Source organism: Schistocerca americana, chromosome 5 (genome assembly GCF_021461395.2).
Source record: "Schistocerca americana isolate TAMUIC-IGC-003095 chromosome 5, iqSchAmer2.1, whole genome shotgun sequence".
Classification (NCBI taxonomy): Eukaryota; Metazoa; Arthropoda; class Insecta; order Orthoptera; family Acrididae; genus Schistocerca; species Schistocerca americana.
In genome coordinates, this window is record NC_060123.1 from 563,449,767 (window position 1) to 563,471,566 (window position 21,800).

Genomic DNA, 21,800 nt, shown 5'->3' on the forward strand with positions numbered 1-21,800 from the left:
CAAATTAAAGCACAGTTAAAGATATTTGAACTGGTACCAGACAAAGTGCTATGGCTTCAGTAGTTCTTGTTATATTCAGATGTTTTAAGGAACACATTTGGGAAACCACATTTCCAATTTTAAAACTGAAAAACAAACTGGCACATTCAAAAGTTGGTAGAAGTGGCCATGTTAGTAAGTACTGTCAAACAGAAAATCAGAAATCTGAGACATTGTTTAAAAATTAACCAAAATTGATAGATTTTAGGTGCACTCTGACCTTCTGTGTTTCTATAGACTAAATACTTATAGTTCTTTGCCATGTTTATTTCTTTACCAAGTCCTGTGGAAAGTGGTGGTCTGTGTTTCAAAAGGTACAGGTTGTGGTCTCAACAAGAGTTAACTCGAAACTGAATTCCAACCAATGCTTTCTGAATGTGTGTCATTAAGTATTTATATAATTACTAAAATTATCCTAGTGTTGCTTCTGAGTCTACAACTGTTAAGAAAAAACTTTCTGTGATAATCAGTGCACATACTGTGTGTTCCTGTGGGCTGTACATGCATTTCTAAGTTGTAGGAAAAGTTTTTCATGGCATGCATTGAATTAAGATGCTTATCATTGCTTGCTTTCAGTGTGGAAAATGAAGTTGTGCGCTTGACAGAAACATTAAAGTGTGTTGCCATAAATGATGCAGATCCACCTCCTGTAGAAGAAAAAAAGGTGGTTAATAAAGAACAGACTTCATATTCGTCAACTCTGTATAATATACAGGACATAGACAAAGAATCTGCAAATGATGTACTTTTTATTGGGGAATATGCAAAAGATATTTTTGAATATCTCAGAGCACTTGAGGTAATTGAGAAATATTTAATGATGTGTAATGTGAAATTACAATTTGTGATATGACATGGAATATATCTTAGGTAGATTGATGTTATTTAATGTTAGTATTTATCTTTATAAATTTTAGGAACATAGTTAATAGTTTTTATTCAGTTTAAATTATTAAGCAACAGATCATGAGCCTGTCATTCCGTGTCTTGAAATGAGGAGATAAAATGTTAACATAGTGGTATGGCGTTGAACACAGGACATATTGTTAATGTCCTAAAGTGATTGAAACCAGTGCAATTAATAGTGAGTAATAGTTTTTCTCAAACCTCAACAACTGAAGAAAGATGATAGCATATAAAGTAAAGAAACTAAAATAAGGATAAAATTTCTATACTTAGAAGCAAGACAAATAATAAATCAGACAATGGAAACTCCAGATAAGAATATCGATAATGTAGGAAAAGGCAGATTGCTACTTAGCATAAAGAAAGCACAATTAAGACACTCCTAGTGTTTGGCCACAGGCAGCTGCACAGGAATTCCAAACTGCATCAGGAGCCACTGCAAGTACTATGGCAGTTGGGTGAAAAGTGAGAGAACTTGAATTTCGTGGTTGAGCGGCTGCTCATAAGCCACACATCAAGCCAGTAAATGCCAAATGACACCTCGCTCAGTCTAAGGACAATGATTGAAGAGTGGAAAAATGTTGTGTAAAGTGGCGAATCGTGGTACACAATATGGTGATCTAATGACAGGGTTTGGGTATGGCAAATGCCTGGTGAAAATCGTCTACCAGCGTGTGTAGTGTCAACAGTAAAATTCGGAAGTGGTGGTATGGTGTGGTTGTGTTTTTCGTGGAGGGGGCTTGCACCCCTTGTTTTGCTTGGCACTATCACAGCACAGGCCTACACTGATGTTTTAAGCACCTTCTTGCTTCCCAGTGTTGAAGAGCAATTGAGCAATGGCAATTGCATCTTTAAACACGATCGAGCACCTGTTCATAATGCACAGCCTGTGGCATAGTGGTTACACATCAATAACGTCCCTGTAACGGACTGGCCTGCACAGTCCTGACAGGAATCCTGCTGTATTACTTTGGGATGTTTTGGAACACCGATATCATGTCAGGCCTCACCGATAGACATAGATACCTCTCCTCAGTGCAGCACTCCGTGAAGGATGGTGATGGTGATGGTGAAGAAGTCCCGTGCTCCTTGAGAGAGCAAGCTTCCAGCACCTGGTTGACTGTGTGTCTGTGAGAGTGAAAGCTGTCATCAAAGCTAAAGGTGAACCAACACCATATTGAATTCCAGCATTACCGATGGAGGGCACCATGAACTTGTATGTCATTTTCAGCCAGGTGTCTGGATACTTTCGATCACATAGCGTATATGTGCAGACTGAAAGTGGCAGGAACAGTGATTGGGGGGAGGGGGTGATATGCTAGGGTAGTCAATGTGGTTGTGCAAAGACATTGTGACAGGGTTTTACTGGTTAGTGCATGTGATTAAGTGAGCAGGCGATCTGGGTTTGTCTTTTGACCTTCGTACAAATTTTCATTCACTACTTAAGTCTACCTACATTGCCCATTGGTTCTTTCATTCCTTTTTTACTGTTTTAACTGCGTCTAGAAGTGGTTTTGTCTCATTCTGTTACACCCTATTTTCCATTTTGGGGATAATGCACTGTTGAATAGTGTGCACTATTTAATGCCTCGACTATTATGGATCAGGGGTGGGAGGGCTCTAGTCATATGCAGTGCTCCAGATTCACTTATCTACTGCCATACCTGTTTTTCATCTTTTTGTTATTGGCGACCACCTGATGTCCATTACACTCTGTAACTCTTTGCCTAATCATGTTGGTGGGGATTGGATGCTGGTGTAGTTCCTCTCTGTGAATGAGCCTTGCGAAACGCCACTCGTGTGATCTGACCTACGTCCCATTCCAATCTATAAGCATCTTTGTAACTTATTTCTCATCTCGGGCATGAGTATCTTCAGTACCTTGATTTTTACTGCTTCTATGTACCTTCTTAATCCGAATACATTCCTGGCAGACATCACTGACTGCAGCTAAACTACCCCTGAACTAAAGGACTGATGACGGTTGCAGGCAGTTTGTGGAATTAGTTTTTTCTTATATAGTCCTGCTTTTGTGCTAGTCTTCCGCAGCATTTGGGTGTATAAAAAAAGGTGAGAAAGGGAGCAATATTTCATTCCACAAATAAATTTTTGAAAATAGTAAAATTTTGCCAACATGTTTTGGGATAAAGTTGTTAAAATAAATGCTGAAGGTAAGGAGTGATATGATTACTATGCAAATACAACTACACTTATGTTAAAGAATAATTTGTATACAGATTATATAAAGGTAGTCTCACAAAAATGTGCTGAAATTTATTAAGTATAAAGTTCTATTAAGTTTCAAAATTTGAACTTGGTAACTGTTATCTAATCAGAAATTCTGGTAAATTTTGCCACTGCTGAAAATTATTTATCCTTTCCTTCAAAAGGATGCTTTCAACCAAACAAAGCTAACCTGTAAATACTCCCTTACTGAATATTTAGATATTGATAGCTCTGGTGTTAGAAGAAAACTAGTTTATGCCACTAATTTTTACTTCCTCTACTTTTAACTAAATAAATAAATAAATAAAAAATAAAGCTACGCTTTTGAGAAATGATCAAGAAGTGTTAATTGGACAGTGGAATGAGATGCATTTTGCCTGTACTTTCATCAGTATGACTGGAGTTTATGCATAATCTTTGGTTGCATATATGTATAGTTTAATTTGATCTAAAAGAAATTAGTTGAAGTGTGCTTTAGTTAATATAAAAAAATCATAGAAACAGTAATATTAGTGCTGTTGAATAAGAGGTGCTGCTCCAAGCATAAATAGTAATGAGGGAGAATTTTAATAATAGAATGTGGTGTATAGATTTAATGTCAAGTATAAAGTTAATTTGTGTTAAGATTTGGTGCAGAAAGCTGAGATTTATGTTGCTGCTCAGATCCAACCTTAAATGGCAGTTTTGCTTGTCCTAATTTTGTGTCAGATCTGTACTATATTCAATAATGTTAATGCCCATTACGTAAAGAACAAAGGGTAGGTGATAAAAGCTGATTTCTGATAATGCAATAAAAATATTGTGAATGTATATATGTAGAATCAAACGAAGGTGAAATTCTTCGTTTGGGACTGATAGGTCGTCTTCCAGTTTTATTTGATCAGGGAAGTAGATATGATGCACTGTGCAGCAAAATTATAGTACCATTATAATATTAATACCTGCATTAGATTTCAGCTATAAATGACCAGCTATGGCTGTCAGCTTTTCTATAGCACATTTTGCCAAGGACCAGTCCTTACCCAATCGGCTGTACCATTTTCCTGTCCCTGCCTCAGCACGGTAGAGATGGGGCTTGTTTAGTCTAGGTATCTATAGCTTAAGGTCAGCAGTTACCAACTACACACTGATTTAAAAATAAATAGTTAAAATGCTGAGTTGTAAATAGGCACACAGAGAATATGGGCACAATTTAACAATTCAGGAAACATAAATTTCTTTGGTGTTCCTGACTACTGCGTACACTGTTTGTTCTCATTTTACATTAATTGTGAAACAACCTAAGTTTTAGAAGGTAATTTTGAGTTTATTGAATTTGACATTCTTTGAACATTAGAAACATTACTTTCCCTTTATTTTTATTAATCTTATTACAGATAAAATATCCTTTGAGACCAAACTTCCTGTGTGGCACAGTCACTCCACGGATGCGATTAGTCCTTGTGGACTGGTTGTTCGATGTACAGCTTCAATTTTCTTTGCTCTCAGAGACAATGTTTCTATCGGTAGCTATCATAGATAGATACTTACAGGTAAGAAAAATATTTGTGTCTTATACATTTATAGTTTTGAAAATGGTACTTACATGTGGCACTAAATTTTGTGGTCTCCTTCACATGTGAACTTTTACAATTAATAGGTTGTTAATTAACTGTAATTTCTAAGTTAATAGAAATACTGCTTGCATACAGTTGATAACCAAATTGGAAGCAATTAGTATTTAGAGGCATTGAATTCTTTAGAACAGAACTAAATATTAAACTTCCATGAGCATAATGTGATTTGGGAATACAATTAACAGTTGCAAAGAAAAGAAATAAGAAAAAAATTGCTGTATTTTTTTTTTCCCCCTCCCCTCCCCCATTAGAGCTTCTCGGGTAATGGGTTCTCAGGATTTTCTTGTTGCCATTCCCTGTTGTCATGAATTTAGTTCAGTATTCAACTGGCAGAAATATCTTAATTCTTACAGATTATGCTGTTACTCTAAAGCTATGACAAGTTGCAAGTTTTTTGTAACATTGTTCATTGTTTATTATGGATAAATCTTGTAAAATATGTTCAAGAATTGGTTTTGACCTTTGGAAAAACTTGCAAATAACCGAAATACTCTATTTAACTGCAGTTGTTCATTTCGTACCAAGGATACCTGTTTGCCACACCATTCACCAAAACTTTGAGATAATTTAGGTTGTGCACAGAGCCTTGAAAATCAGTTTGTTTTTAGGTGTTTAAACTGATTCCCTGTCCAACGATATTAGAAAGAATTGTGAGGAACTTGTTTAAAACACACGGCTGCTGTGACATTGTAGGTGAAATGACCCTCAATTACCCCTTTTATCAAAGGAAGTATCCACCTCACCCTTGCAGGAGTTTAAATTAGCTGAAACACAAATTAAACTTCCATTTCTTAACATAATGCAATTGTTAGTCTCACAATGCTCGTGATGTGGTGTACATGTTTGTCGACAAATATTAATTAGTGCATGTCTCTGCAAAATGAGGTGTTTAGCCAGTTTCTTGTTTTCAGAAAGTACATATAATAGACAAAAAGAAGATACAGTTACTTGGTGCAGCATCAATGTTAACAGCCAGCAAATATGAAGAAACATACCCTCCAGAGATAAGCAATTTTGTATATATTTGCAGTAATCTTTATACAAAAAATGAAATATTAAAAATGGAAAACCAAATCTTGAGGACCCTGGACTTCTTTATTGGCTATCCATTGAGTGTCCACTTCCTTCGTCGGTACAGCAAAGCATGTTCAGTAAGTATGGCTACTTTTATGCTCTGAATTTCAAGAGCTTAAAGTCTGAATGAGTGCTGTGCTTTGACACTTTCCCCAGGACATTGCATTAAACTATTTCCAAATTATTAGGAATTTAAACTGTAGAATGGTTTTTTAAAAAAAAAGTCTTTTCCATGGTTCCTTCCATAATACACGCATAAATCACCATTTGTTCCCTTCGCAATTTTCCATTACAGAGTGAGGTGGTGCAGTGGTTAGTCCACTGGACTCACATATGGGTGGACTAAAGTTCAAACCTGCATCCGACTATCCTGATGTAGATTTTCTGTGATTTTCTTAAATTGCTTCAGGCAAATGCTGGATGACCTTGCTGTTTGGTCCCTTACATCAAATGAATCAACCAACTTTCCATTAGTATTATAACTATTTTTGTGGTTTTTTATTATTGCAAATATTATGTAATTTACACTGCATGCCAAGTTACAAATCTTCTTTCATAGGCTCAAATTGCTGGAAGATGCACATAAGGTACTTTGGTGTTTAATATCTTTTATCATACTGTCAGATCATTTTTTTTTTTTTTCATTGGCACTATTGCTTTTGAATGAGTCTAGCCTTCTGCTCAATGTGAAATCTGGGTTGTCTGTAGACATCATTTGGTGCCGATTGCATGTTTCAATTGTTAAAAAATAAGGAAAGAAATAGTTCATGGTTTCCAAGGAACCATGTCAGAATTCAGTTTAATTCATCCAGAAAACTATGAAAAACTTAAATCTGGACAGCTGAGCAACTGGTAGTGAATTAAGTGGTGCTCTGGAGGTAGTAAGTAGTATATTGCAATCTCCTTCTCCTCCCAGCAGGAACAGAGTATCCATACCCAATCCTCCAAATGAATGTAGGAGTAACAGGGCTCAAGGAGTCGTAAATCGGAATAAGTTTTCGGTGATAAGAGGAAGGACAGGACATTTGAAAAAGTGACTCCCTTCTATATCCATAAAGGCTTGGAAAGACTTGCTAGAAGCCTTCTATAAAGTAGCTGAGGAATAGTTCCCTGGTAGACTAACAGGGTAAAGCAAGTGGAACTACTTAAGAAGTCCGAAAAATTGTGTTAATATGATGTAAGTGTTGAACTGCCCAACTCTGGCAAGGGTGTGGTCACATGCCGTGCCTATGAAGCTGGGATTGACTGTCCATTTCCAGCAGTCTGTGTTGACTGCCCTGGGAGCCACCCAGTCTGGAGCAGAGACTGCCCTGCCCCACTTTTGCAGAAGACCGAAAAATTCAGGAACTTGATCACCAACCGGATCACCTATGCTGAAATCAAAAAGGAATATAAAGTGACAAAACCCTCCCGCCTTTACCACTTCTTATGCTTCCAAGGCACAGAAACCTGTTCTTAAGGTCGATGCTTCGGTGCATACGTTGTCCAGTGTACAACCATCCACCACCAGCATCTGTACTTGCATGTGTACATGTGAAGGCAAAGTGAGTAATTATGAAGCAATGCAAGCAGCTGCGACAGAAACAACCAGCAACAGCAAGTTCAGTGAAGGCACATGAAAAGCAGAGTACCTCTCATTGCATCTGTTCCCTCATCCTCAAAGGGATGGGGTGCAGGGAAAGGTTAACGACCTTTGGTTCAGAAGCTGTCCTGAGCAGTCGGACATCATTCTTTCATGTCTGATGAGGACATCATGGAGCTATATCCGTCAGATCCAGGCAGTCCCTCCATTCCTCCTCACTCTAAAAGTGCTTCACCTCTACAGTGCAAAGGTAGGGGTAAACTAAAACCACATTGATGAAATGGCTCCCACCCTACAGTGTAACTTGCAGGGGTTCAGGACGCATGTGGAGGAACTATCTTCTCTCAGGGTAGACCACTGTGTCTGTCTCCAGGAGGTTAATCTCTCTGTTGTACACCCCTGAGCTACGAGGCTATGTCCTACACAAAAAAGACGACCTGAGTGGACAGAAAGCTAGAGCAGGCATAGGTATTTTTGTCAATACTAAGTAGCACTCCTCACCTCTCCCCCTTACTAAGATTTTATAAGCAGTTGCCATATCTGTGTTATGTGCGTCATCCATTGACTGTACATTCCATTTACTTGCCCCCACATGATGTGCTCAATGAAGAGGCCCTAACTGGCCTTATTACACAGCTCCCCCCTCCCACACCCCTTCATCCTCTGATTATTTTAATGCACACAATGTGCTTTGGGGCTCTGAAACTACCTACCCCAGGGGTAGAGCAGTTGAGAGGCTTCTCATGTCATCACGCACGTGCTTGCTAAATAGAGGACAGAGCACACATTTCTGCACAGCAACTGGGTTATCTGCCATTGATCTCACTTTGCCCTCCAGCTCTTGCTCACACTGGTCAATGGGAAGTGCTCGGTGATTTCCATGGAAGTGATCACTTCCCAATCTGGATTCTCCTGCCAGATGGAGTGGAACCCGAAAGGAAACCACCCCGATGGGTGCTCGGTAGAGGCGACTGGAAACTTTATAGCCAGTTGGCCCAGTTCGATCATTGTGCCAATGTCAAGGCATGTGTCGATTACCAGAATGATCCACCTCACCACTGCAGCATCCATTCAACAGTCCATGGGACATGAGAAGAGGCAACCTGTTCCTTGGTGGAGTGACAAATGCGTCTGCAATCGGGGCTAGGCATGCAGCTCTGCATAGGTTCAAGTGTCGGCCAACTGCAGAGAATCTTGGAAGTCTTTCAGGTGGCGAGGGCAAAGTGTAGTAGAATTGTTTGAGAGAGCAAGAAGAGATAGCGACGGCTTCTGAACACCGTTAATTGTTCCACCAAGAGTTCAGTTGTATGGGAGACCATGAGGAAGATTTCTGGAAGAGGAGTGAGGTGCTCCATGGCTGCTGTAATGGGAATGACACTCTTCAAACCACTTGGCAAGACATTGCCCAGACTATGGCGCCCTATTTTGCCACAGTTACTGCAACAGCCAGTCAGGGTCAAAGTTTCCAGTGCCATAGAGCAGTTGCTGAGAGGTGTAGTTTGCACTACCGGTCCACTGCTGAAGATTACAATTCCTCATTTTCTAATGTGTCTGCAGCTTGTTATAAGTACCCTGGTTATGACAGAATCCATTATAGTTTGCTGTGGCAGCTCACAAGGCATAATAAAAATATCCTCCTCAGACTGTTTAATGCCATTTGGGCGTCAGGTCACTTTCCCAACTTGTGGCGCGAGACAATTTTAATTCCTCTTTTAAATCCTGGGAAAGACCGTACGTGCCCAAGTAGTTAGCATAGTGTTGCCCTCACTAGCTGCATGGGGAAGACCTCGGAGTGGAGGTGAACTGTCACTTCATCTGGATCTTGGAATCCAGACAACTCCATAGTCGCTGTCAGTGTGGGCTCAGGAGGTATTGCTCTCTTTGATGACCTGGCCCTGCTGGAGGCAGCTATACAACAGGTGTTTCTATGCCAGCATCACCTTTTAGGTATATTTTTTGACATTGAGAAGGTATAAGATAGTACTTGAAGGCATCTTATCCTCGAGCAGCTTCACGAATGGGGTTTCCATAGATATCTTCCCGTTTTAATCTGGTCCTTTCTCTCACCGTGGCATTTTCAATGCAGAGTCAGTGACGCTCTGTCTGATTGCTCTGAGCAGAACAGTGTCCCCTCAAGTTAGTGTTTTAAGTGTGCCTCTTTGCCATAGCTGTGAATAGTATTATATCCATAATAAGTCCTCTCCAGTGTTCTTTGTGGGTGATTTGTGTGTTTTGCTCTTCTTCAAGCCTTGCAATGACAACACATCAGGTGCAACTAACTCTTCAACATTTAGAAGAATGAGCGTAGAAGAGTGGTTTAAATTTTCAACTGAGAAGTATGTGTTCTTTTTAACCATTCTTGTTCCATTTTAAACTTTCCTAAGTTGAGGACAAGGGACACTGTTCTTACTTTTAAAGACACAGTGAGGTTTCTGGACCTTATATTGTATTTTAAACTTACATGGTTGCCACATCTTAAAGACCTGAAAAATGGCCTCCTAAGGGTCTATGTATTTTAAAATGTCTTAGCCACAATACATAGGAAGCAGACAGGACTTTTTTTTGTTGTGATTTTTACAGGAATTTGTGCGATCTCAGCTAGATAACGGGTGCATGGTGTATGGGTCTGCGAGACCCTCTTATTTAAAGATGTTGGATGTGGTGCACCATGAAGGGATTCAGTTGGCCACTGTGGCATTCGGAACAATCCCCATACCAAGCCTCTGTGCAGCGGCTGGTGAACCTCCCCTTCACATCAGGTGACGGCTGCTTATGGTGTGCCAGGCGTATAAAAACACTGTCCACACCATACACACCCACCTACCATACCATTGCTCAGCCTCCACTGGAAAGGCTTTTATGTAACTGGCAACAGAACTTCTGAGATTTGTGCACAGGATTGCCTTCTAGAGAAGGTGTGACCAGTCTTGATGTTTTACATCATGGTTGGAGCAGTTTTGCACCTCAAGTTCTGTAGAGTCCTAGGCTTATTTTAGACCTGACCAATTTTAAGAAAGATAGGAAGTCAGATTTTACGTTTCAATCTGTTTCCTGGCATTTTAGACATGCATCACAGTTTACAAGTCGTGTACACTGATGGCTCCAAACAAGGGAATTCCCTTTCCTGATGTATACCATTTTTCACAGTGGAGCTCCCCACGATCCTGAAGGCACTGGAGCAGATGCATCATATTAAAGGCGAACAGTTTCTCATCTGTTCAGATTCCCTCAGTGCCTTACCTTTCCAGATTCTGTAACCAGTTGAGTTGTTGACCCAGCTGATATATAATCAACTATAGTTGCTCTGGCAGGGAAAACAGGTGTCATTCTGCTGGGTGCCAGGGAATTTAGGGATACTGGGAAATGAACAGGCCAATTGGGCTGCCAAGGAGGCGTGCAGAGGACAAGATGTAGCAAATTGTCCTATTCCCTTGCAGGCTGTCATTTCTGCATTATGTAGGAAGCTCATGCAGGTATGGGGTGAAGAATGGCTGGCGGTGAATGGCGATAAGCTGTGGTTTGTGAAATTAACACTCCATCCGTGGCATTTCTCCTGCCAGTTGCTCAGGCAGGATGAAGTGACCCTTACATGTCTTAACATCGAGCACTATACTCTTATACGTGGCTTCTTACTATAGTGAAAGGATCCCCCATTTTGTGGTGCTTGTGGCATATAAATTACAGTATGCTGTATTTTGACAGGGTGCACTTTATACCGTGATGCAAGGGCGGAGGCAAATAACGGTGGGGATTTGTCCTCGGGTGGAGCTGATGATGAGTGTGACTAAAGTTTTATGATGTCTGGACTCTGGTCTAAGCGTTTAGGCTGGCAGTTCTAGTTTGTTCACGAGTGCCTGGGTCGTCCTTTCTTTATTCTTGTGGTCAGCCAGCCATGTCCATCTGATACATTGTTCTAACTCCTTGATCCCTTGGTCCTCCAGTTTCATTGTATTAAAATGGGCATTATGTTTCAGGCTTCCATGTGGTACACACAGTTTTCGACATTGCATTCCTTTTAGTTTCCATGTTGTTCTAACCATCTCTCTCTCTCTCTCTCTCTCTTTCTCTCTCTCTCTCTCTCTCTCTCTCTCTCTCTCTCTCTCTGACCACCACCAAACTGTTTCTCTGTTCTCTGCCAGATACAAAACCTGTAGTTAGTCATGTTTCCTGTACAGGTTGTTCACTGTAAGTACAAATGAAATGGATGTAGAGAACAATGAAATGAGAAAATGGTCCTGAGTCTGGAAACCAGTGGTTTCACAAACACAACATAAGGCTGAGTACAAAAAACACTGTAAAATAGTCCCAAAGGATCCAAATTGCAAATGTATACTTGAGGACATAAAGATTGCTAATGTTCAACATCAATATAACCACCACTTATCTGAAGGCAGATTTAAACAGGGCTTCTCAATGGTGTCTGGACATGTTCAAAAATGTCACGCGTGTTCTGAATTATTAAGAAGTATTGACAATGTGTTTTCAGAGTTAAACTAGCAACAGCACTGCATTACACCAAATCTCTTAAGTCCCCACGCAAAGCGTCAAATGGGTTCAAGTTGGGGAATGTAGGAGGGCATGGTACTGGTTAGCTGTGACTGATACACTTGTTGAAATGCTATTTATCAGTACTTAAATATCTGGAATTTCATTTATCACTTCATAATTTATGCTTCACGTGCAGTGTTATGAAATAAATGTAGCCACAGACATTAAAGTATTTGTAACATTGGCACAACCACACTTCTGCATATGTTGTATTGATGAATGTGTTGGGTTTCAGATCTGTTTTTAATAGGATACTTGTCATTGTCCTCAAATCGTCCTTTAATTAATGCTTATGCTGTATAATTGTCTAACACACACATAATTTTTAATTTCTGTCTTGTGTTGGGAGTTCAACCTCTAGGAAGAAACTTGAAGTCCTATGTAACTTATCTGTCTATTGACTTGGTTAATATCCTGTTGTATTTAGATGTAGAATGTGCTGGAGTGGGGAGGGGGAGGGGGGTGGATGCAAATGGAGACTAACAATGAAATGCTGTTTAATTTTGCAGCATTTTTAAAGAAATGTGCTTGCTAAGACAATAAGTTTTCAATTCCATCTACACCTGGTAGTCATTTACATTCAGAAATGCTTCTGAAATCTGTGTCCATTCAGTTTTCCTTCAGATTTTTAATTCAGTTGTTTTCTTGTCCATAACAAATTTAAGTAACTTACTTATAAAGAGCTTGTTGGTGTCTTTCTTCTCAAACAAAATAGGAACTGCTGGAATTTACGATTACACAAATTTTCCGTGTTCCTAGAGATACTATAGTAATTAGTTCTTCTGTGCTTCCTTCCTTCTTCCTGCTGTTTTTTGTGTATTCACTTGGTTTTGTAACTTTCAGCCAGATGAAGTAACGTACACTCTAGCAAAGTACTTCCAAGAAATGTGCTTAATGGAATATGAGCTGTGTTACCTAGCTCCATCACGCCTGGCAGCAGCAGCTCTGTATCTCGCACTGAGGTAAGATATAAAATAGCCCAGAAATGTCAGTTTGAATTCTTTTAATAATGGTTTCCCTCTTCCAGATGAAATCTGCTTATTGGGGTGCAAAATGTGTTTGTATTTGTACTCCCAAAATAGCTGAATCAAGCCTTCTTAGTCATTGCATCAAGAGAGCTTTGTGACAGGCAGAAGTTAATGAAATATACCCTGATTGTGTTACAGAATGTTCCTGTGGGCTGTATTTAGCTGTTTCATGAATTTGCTGCACATTGTGACATAAAGAAACATGACTGGTTTTCGTTATTGATGCCCTCGGCCCACTCGGCATAACCGTATCTTTTGCTGTGAAGTTCATCACCTTTAGGAGATACTAGTTCAAAATGTCTAGTGATCATTAGATTTCGTAGTATCTGATCATGAACTTTTCTACTCAAATCTGTATGCAACTATATACTTACCGAGCGAGGTGGCGCAGTGGTTAGACACTGGACTCGCATTCGGGAGGACGACGGTTCAATCCCGCGTCCGGCCATCCTGATTTAGGTTTTCCGTGATTTCCCTAAATCACTCCCGGCAAATGCCGGGATGGTTCCTCTGAAAGGGCACGGCCGACTTCCTTCCCTAATCCGATGAGACTGATGACTACGCTGTCTGGTCTCCATTTTTCCGAATATGGAACGGAAATGTTTGTTGTTCGCACTTGAACAAAAAATATACCTGCCTGAAATCGGCCTTTTTCACGCACCAGTTTTTTCTGGGAATTTCGACTTTGTAGCCCTGAAAACTTATTCAATGTGCTTGCCCATGGCTAAAACTGATAAAATGATCAAGAAGCTTATGACGTACTATGGCTTGACAATCAGACGGCATTCCAATTCGGTGTAACAGAGGCGGCAATTTGGGCAACGTACTTCCACAAGTGATGGGGAAACTAGTTGGTGCAAGTGGCGCATTGCAGAGGCTACTGGACCTCTGGAAGAATATTAGCACGACCAGCCGCTCTCCAAAGAAGTTCAAAAAGTGATTCATCCTATCTACGAAGCCCTTTCGGAGGAAGAGTTAGTGTACTGTTGCTTTGAAGGAAAAGCATAAAATTCAAATGAAAGTTTGAACGCGTGTGTTCGGAAGTTAACCCGCAAGCATTTGCGTTCTGGTGTGAAGACTGTGGAGAGTGTGACTTTCCTGGCAGTGAGCAGCTTCAACGAAAGGTACTCAGCAATTCTGAAGACCATAACAATAGAAATCACCCTGGGGCTCTATTCGACACAGTTCACCAAGCATTCGGATGACCACCGGATTCAAGCAGCCAAAACCGCTTGTCACCGGTTGTACGGGTGGCTGTGGAGCAGTGCAGGATGGCCTAGATCGAGCACAACGCCCTATATGAGGAAGAGGAAGGCCTAGTTTATGGATCTGGAATAGTAGATCGAACATAAGTTGCATAATATTACATTTATATGTAGTCTAAACTTCAAACGCCCTTTTTTTTCCCCTCTTGAAATAGATGAAAAAACGCTAGTTTTTTCAAATGGCCGCCATTTTGTTCCCTATAGTCCAGATAACTCAAGCGAGGTACAACTCCTAAATAATCTTATATACTTCGCTAATGTCAACTCAATTTTGATTTGAGACGAGCCGGCCGACCTGTGACATACCACGCGTGGAGGTCTACATAAAAATTTTGTTTTGTTCCGACAGCACTTCCACCTTTGCTCTTCAACATTTCTGGTCGAAAAAATTCCAGTTTGTAGAGGAAATGTCGGTAAACATTTTGACCAAATTTGACATAGATACCCATAACAGATCCCGAGAAAAAAATTCTCAAAGAACATGCTTCTTTCGGGCCAAAGATAGTAAACCTCCCCTTAAAGGCAATTTTTACTGCAGATTTTACTTAGTCAGCATGATATCTACATCAACTGGTAGGCTAAGTATATCTCTTCCTTGAATTTACTAGAGGACTACCCATTCACATGCTGAACCTTAAACATTCTAGATTGTTATCCATATGATGTTCCAACAAGACTTCTTTTTATAAGACTGTAGACTGTTTTTTCCCTAATATTTTCTTGTCTTTTCTGGTGTCTCTCGGTTAACCATGGGATTTTATCATAGATGTCTTCCTTAATCACCCTAGAAAAGACCTAGAACTACACCGAATGATAAATCCCAATTGTATTTAGTGTCTAGACAAAACAAGTATCTAAGTGAATTGTTACACGGTGAGAGCATACGTTTCTTCGGTGTGCACATTTAAATTGTGCTGATACCTTAACTGCCAGGTAGGCTTCATGGAAAAATACACAGCTCAAAAGAATTAGGAGAAAATCTACCAATGTCCAGTATGTTAAATCTGTTTAGATGCAGGTGGTATCTGTGGTCTTCACATGGATTGATAGTCACTTTCGGTATAGGCAAGAACTAAAATAATTAGCCATCTATTGGTTGTGTTATGCATTAGTGTCAGGTGACCCCTCAGGACAAGAGTACTCGAGTCTTTCTAGTGAATTACACTGCTGGCAATAATTATTTGTGGACATTCTACAAAGTGTGATTCAGATGTTTCAAGGATGATTCATTTCTGAGTAGGGGAGCGAGCATGGACCAGTTCAGCCTGTTGGGGGAAGTAGGGGGGGGGGGGGGGTGGTGGTGTCTCAGGGAATGAACTGATGCTGCGGCAGTTGCCTCCGGAACCCTGGAGAGTGTGCATCACTTGCAGAGTGTGTGTGTGTGTGTGTGTGTGTGTGTGTGTGTGTGTGTGTGTGTGTCATTGACCTCGGTCGAAAAGTGGGAGAGGCGAAAATGGAGGAGCACTGGGAGCAGCGTTATGCGATTAAGTTTTGCGTGCGACTGAACAAAACTGCCACGGAGACTCACGGTGTGATTCAAGGGGCCTTTAAGGAAGAAGCCATGTCCAGTGCAATGGATTTCATGTGGCACAAATGTTTCAAAGATGGCTGCGGGAATATTGAAGACAGTGACCACTCTGGGAGGCCATCATCAAGCCAACCAGATCAAAATGTGGGGAGAGTGTGGGATCTTTCAAACAATGACCGTCGTCTTAGTACTAGATTAATTGACTGAGTCCCAGCTCATCGGCAGAGTACGGTGTGGAGGATTGTGATGGAGAATTTGATGATGCGAAAAGTGTGTGCCAAAAGTTGTTGATGGATCAGAAGAAACAGCACACGACTGTTTGCCAGGAAATGCTCCAACAGTTGAATGTTGATTCGAACCTTCTGGAGAAAGTGGTTACTAGTGATGAGACCTGGGTCTAAAAGTCCGATCCTAAGTCGAAGCGTCAAAGCTCAGAATGGCGCAATGCTTCCTTGCTGAATCCCAAGAAAGATCGCATGAACACACATCTTCTTCCCCCCCCCCCCCCCCCCCCTCCCCCTCCGCTCCCCCATGGACAGTCACAGGTGCCTTTTATGCTGGAGTGCTTTGCCAGTTGAGGGATGGAAGGGATGGAGTTCGCCACATCTGCCTGGCAATCAAGGGCGATTTGATTCTTTACAACAACAATGCGCCCGCTCACAAGTCACGTGCCGCCGCCAACGTTTTGGTAAAGTTAAATGTGACAACACTACCACAGCCACCCTACAGCCCCGACTTGGCTCCAAGTGACCTTTTCCTCTTCCCCTGACTCAAGGCAGGCCTAAAAGGGAAGCAATTAGACTCCATCAACCGCCATCCAAGAGGCTGTGATGAGAGCCATTGACAGCATGACACCCGAGGCCTTCCAGCAGGGCTACAAACGGTGGAAGGCAGCGCTGTGTTGATGCTGAAGGATCATATTTTGAAGCATTTCAGTCCGTTGTACTTAAATGTCCAATAAATTTCTAGTTCTGAGTTAAGTCTTCAAACTTTTGAATCACAGCCTGTATTCGGCTAAACACATGCAATGTGATATCTTAATGCAGTGCAAGTTGCAAGTTCGGTCTATTTGATCTACCAGGATGAACTACCAATTGTGTTGCTGCAGATGCCAATACCTCTCATTGTGTCTTCCATACGTTGTACACAAATTAGAGAGAGACAGGTCAGAAAACACAGAGAGTTGGACCAGGTTGCTGAAGCATTACAACTCCAAGTGAAGACAGATATCTGGCCATATGTTTATTTCGGTGTCGTACAAATACTGCCAGTCCTGCAAGATCTCAGAAGGGCCAGTGGAGCCTCTTGTCTGATAACTATGATGAACATTTTAATAGAAAGGACCATATGCCTCTGACAACTTAGTGACCAGCAAAACATGTTAGTCACAGATGACTCCAGATCTCCTCAGATACAAGGTGGTGGCTGTGCTTGTGTGCAGCGGCCCATGGTGAGAGATACCTGCCAAATGTCTGCCAGATTTCCAAGGTTGCGTGATGCTGAGAGTGGCTTGAGTGTTTCCAACCATATGGATCTTGTCATTTTCTGTGGTTACCTTACTGCCAGGCAGAACATCAGATTGTGTTGGACTATGTGGTAGCTGCTGTGTACAATGGTGGCCCCAAGTTCCTTCTGATGCCAGGGCCCATGTGACAAGCATCAGCAGGAATGTCTTAGGCTAGACATTGAAGTAAAGGAACTGCCAGTGGTGAATCACAACCTAAACTCCATTATGTATATTGTCATGGCAGTCCTGTTCCATCACACTCTTCGAGAACTCTCCGTGTTGTCATTGAATAATGGGAATGGATACCACAGGGTGACCCCTGTAGATGTACGTGGAGCATGCCTCATAGGTGTCGGGCAGTAATAAATGCTCGTGGAGGCATACACATTATTGACGCTCTGACCAATGAAAAGCGCCTAGGATGACGGGAGGAATGATTTTCGCTTCGTTTTTGACGCCTGTCAAATGTTATAATTTTTTTTATATGAACAATTGAGAATGTGATGATTTGTTCTGTAGTTAATCTGTGAACGATAATGGTATAATGTAGATATACACAGTTCTCAATTATTGCTCATTGGCGAGTGGCAGATGCCCAAGTGATGTTCCCCTAATTCTTTTGAGCAGTGTATTTGTCCTTATTCATCTTAAAGAAACTGTTCGGTATCAATAACTTTCCTGTGCGAAAGCAGGATTTCCATTACCTACATCTGATTTTCTGCATGTTATTCAGTTATTAAATTGCAAGAGTTATTTTAATAAGTTTCCTAGAGATGGAAAAGCTTACTTCCATAAGTAAATACTGTTTTAGAAAACTTCATTTGTGTGAAACTATGCTTGCCTTTCTCCCGTGATATACACTGAGATAACAGGTTGTGGGATAGTTACATGCACATTTGCAGGTGGTGGTAATATCGCATACACAAGGTATAAAAAGGCAGTGTATTGGTGGAGCAGTCATTTGTACTCTGGTTGACTCGTGTGAAAAGATTTCCAGCATGATTGTGGCCACACACAAGGAGTTCAGATTGGGACATGGAATGGTAGTCGGAACTAGGTGCAGGAAACATTCCATTCCAGGAATTCAATCCTTGGAGGTGCACAGTGTGAAGAATAAGCTGAGAATACCAAATTTCAGGCATTACCTATCACCTCAGACAGTGGCTGACAGTCTTCACTTAATGAAAAAGAGCAGCAGCATTTGCATAGAGTTCTGAATTCTAACAAACTACAGAAATCAATGTTGGACGTATGACAAATGTACCACATTTGCACAATGTGGCAAAATGGCAAAATTTGGTGTAAGTGGGCTATGGCAGCCAAAAACACTAAATCAGCTGCAGTGCCACTCTTGCACTCATGATAACATTGGTTGGATCCTAGATGGCTGGAAAATTGTGGCCTGGTTAGATGAGTTTGGATTTCATCAGGTAAGAACTGATAGCAGGGTTCGAGCATGGTGCAGAGCCCATGAAACCGTAACTCAAGTCGTCGTCAAACCAGTGTGCAAGCTGGTGGTTACTTCAAATGGTGTGAGCTATGTTTACACGGAATGGACAGGATCCTCAGATCCAACTGAAGTGATTGTTGAGTGGAAAAAGTTCAGCTTCTTGGAGACCATTTACAACCATTCATGGACTATTGTTCCCAAACAGTGGAATTTTTATGGATGATAGTGCACAGTGTCACCAGGTGACAATTGTTCATGATTGATTTTAAGGATATTCTGAACAGTTGCAGGGAATGATTTGGCCACACGAGTTGTCCAACATGTATCCCACCGAACATTTATGGGACATGACAGAGAGGTCAGTTTGTGCACAAAATCTTACACCAGCAGAACTTTCGGAATTATGGTTAGCTATAGAGGCAGCATGGACAACATGACTCATTATTTCTTCAAGGAATAGCCATGTCAAGTTGCTGCACTATTCAGGGCAAAAGGAGATTAGACATGATATTAGGTCGTGTCCTGTAATCGCAGAAGGGTATTGCGAGGAGTGCTCAAGGGATTTGTGATAAGAATGCTATTATTATCGAAGTATTTAGGAATAAAGAAGACTACTCAACTAAAGGTTGATCCTACTTTATATTCCTAAATAATTTGCTATTCTTGACCAGAACTTTCCTTGATATTGTGTCCTGTATGCATAAATGATCTGGTAGACAGCAGTCAGCAGTTGTTTGCTGATGATGCTGTGGTGTATAGGAAGCTGAGTGACTGTAGGAGGATACAAGATGACTGAAACAGAATTTCTAGTTGGTGTGATGAATGACAGGTAGCCCTAAATATAGAAAAAACATGAATGTGGATGAATAGGAAAAACATTAGCACATCAAAGCTATAAGAACTGCAATGAGCACGTGAGGATTGTGGTAGATAAGGTGAATAGTCAAATTCAGTTTATTGGGAAAGGGTGGTTCATCTGTAAAGAAGACAGCATATATGATGCTACTACCACCTATTCTTTGATACTGCTAATGTTTGGGATTCACACCAGAGCGGATTAAAGGCAAACGTGGCAGCAGTTCATAGGTGGATTGCTAAATTCGACACCGGTAGGTTCAAACAACATATAGGCAACATTCTTTTTAAGTAAACACTGTTCAGAAAGTTTGAAGAACTGGCATTTGAAGTGGACTGCAGAAAGATTCTACTGCTACCAACACACATTTTGCATAAGGATCACTTATATAAGATATGAGAAATTAGAACTTAGGCATATAGACAGTTGTTTTTTCCCTTGATCTATTTGCGACTGGAGCATGTAATGTCCAGTAATGGCACAGGGTATCCTCCACTGCACACCGTATGGTGGTTTGTAGAGTATGTATGTATGTATATGCGGAAGCCGTTTTTTGCAGAGTTGATTTTGATTCATATGAACCTTTAGTATGACAGGACACCCAATGTCCCAATTTCTATGATCTTCATTTTAAGAAAACATCTGATTATGAAAAATTGAGATGGTTTTAGTCTTCTTTGATTTTGACTGAATGTGATTCTTCTGAGGTGCTCTTATCAGACCTACTGTTTGTCCTTCATATGCCTCAATGGTCCAGTTCTTACTAAATTTCTTCTGTTTTATTATTTTCCTTTTGGTCTATGAATGGAATTATTTGATTATGTTCCAGGCTTGTATAAATTTTTGTTGAAAGGAGTAGAACTGATAATCTTTGCTGTTTTTTCCCTTGTAAGTATGCACTTTGCAAAAAAAAAAAAAAAGTTCCATTTATGCCGGCTGGGTTTTGGTATATGATCACAATACAGAATATCTGATATGAGAGACCTGATTTCTTTTGTAAAAACATGCTTTGGCTGTTCGTTGTTCAAATTTACTGTCTGTGATTTCTTAATAACATAAGTTATGCTGGAGATTCCTTCCCTTGAATATTTTGTAGGCTGTTTCTCATCAAATAACAAAAATCTTGCCTTTTCTGTGATGGTAAGTCTGTTGCTGTGGTATAATAAAACAATGGCCAAATTTCCTGCTGCCTTGGGAGTTTCCCATTAAATACTAAAGGGATTACTATCTCTTTAAAATATTTACCCAGTTGAATCCTGCCATAGCAAAACGGGCTCTTTGCCATGTCAGCATTAACATACCTTATATCACCCTATGGCTGAAACAAGTCTGTGCTAAACGCAGACTTGTATGGATCTCTGGCCATAAGAGTTGTTAGCCTAATTTTAAGGTGCAACCTAATGTTTGTGTTTACTTGACGTCCGCTGAAGTATTTGTCCCTCCTTCTCGAAAGCTGTTTCATTGGAAATTCCTTTTTGCCACAATAGTGAGGAAATCTTAACTTGGAACATAAGTAACAGTTTCATCCTGCTGAATCACATTTCTTGGTATTACCAACAAGGACATATTTAATGCACTGCATCAATTACAGTGCACATTTTTGTAGTGCACAGGTTTCGACATGAAAACCACCAAATATAGCCCCACAGCTTCACACGCACATAAACTTGTGCATGCTTGGTTTGTTTCCATCACACATAACACTGAGAATGTTTATTTCAATATCAAGTTAGTATTATTATTATTATTATTTATTTTTTTTATTTTTTTTTATTTTTTTTTTACCATTTCCTTAATGAATTTTGTGGTGACAGTGTGGTCCATAGCCTGCAGTTTAAGATAGATTGTAAAGTAATGAACTCCAGTATTTTTAAGAAACTTTCAAACTACCTCTTGCAGCACAATTTAAATTAATTTTATCATGAATGATATTTGTGCACTATACACATCCTATGCAGGGATTGGCTGATAGAAGCAAACTGAATAGGCCCAGTGTTAATTTGTGTTCGCAAAGACTACCATACTTTCACTTGCATGTTACAAAAATAGTTTAATTTTTGCACTGCAATAAAGATATCTCAAATCTGTCACTTTTGGTAAGATTCATTGCACAAGAGTTCAGGAAGTGTGGTGTTAACAGTTAAAATTGCTACTGAACTGCAGTTCAATGGAAGT

At 40.4% G+C, this 21,800-nt stretch overlaps 1 protein-coding gene across 1 annotated transcript in view; it reads left to right on the forward strand.

Moving 5' to 3' along the window:
- Positions 1 to 21,800, forward strand: part of LOC124616203 (G2/mitotic-specific cyclin-B-like) — a 47,867-nt gene that overhangs the window by 20,590 nt on the left and 5,477 nt on the right. Inside the window, exons 3-6 of the mRNA XM_047144508.1 lie at positions 616 to 838; positions 4,548 to 4,703; positions 5,699 to 5,938; positions 12,835 to 12,953. Of these exons, the coding sequence (XP_047000464.1) occupies positions 616 to 838; positions 4,548 to 4,703; positions 5,699 to 5,938; positions 12,835 to 12,953 (738 nt within the window). The remainder of the gene's footprint in view (positions 1 to 615; positions 839 to 4,547; positions 4,704 to 5,698; positions 5,939 to 12,834; positions 12,954 to 21,800) is intronic.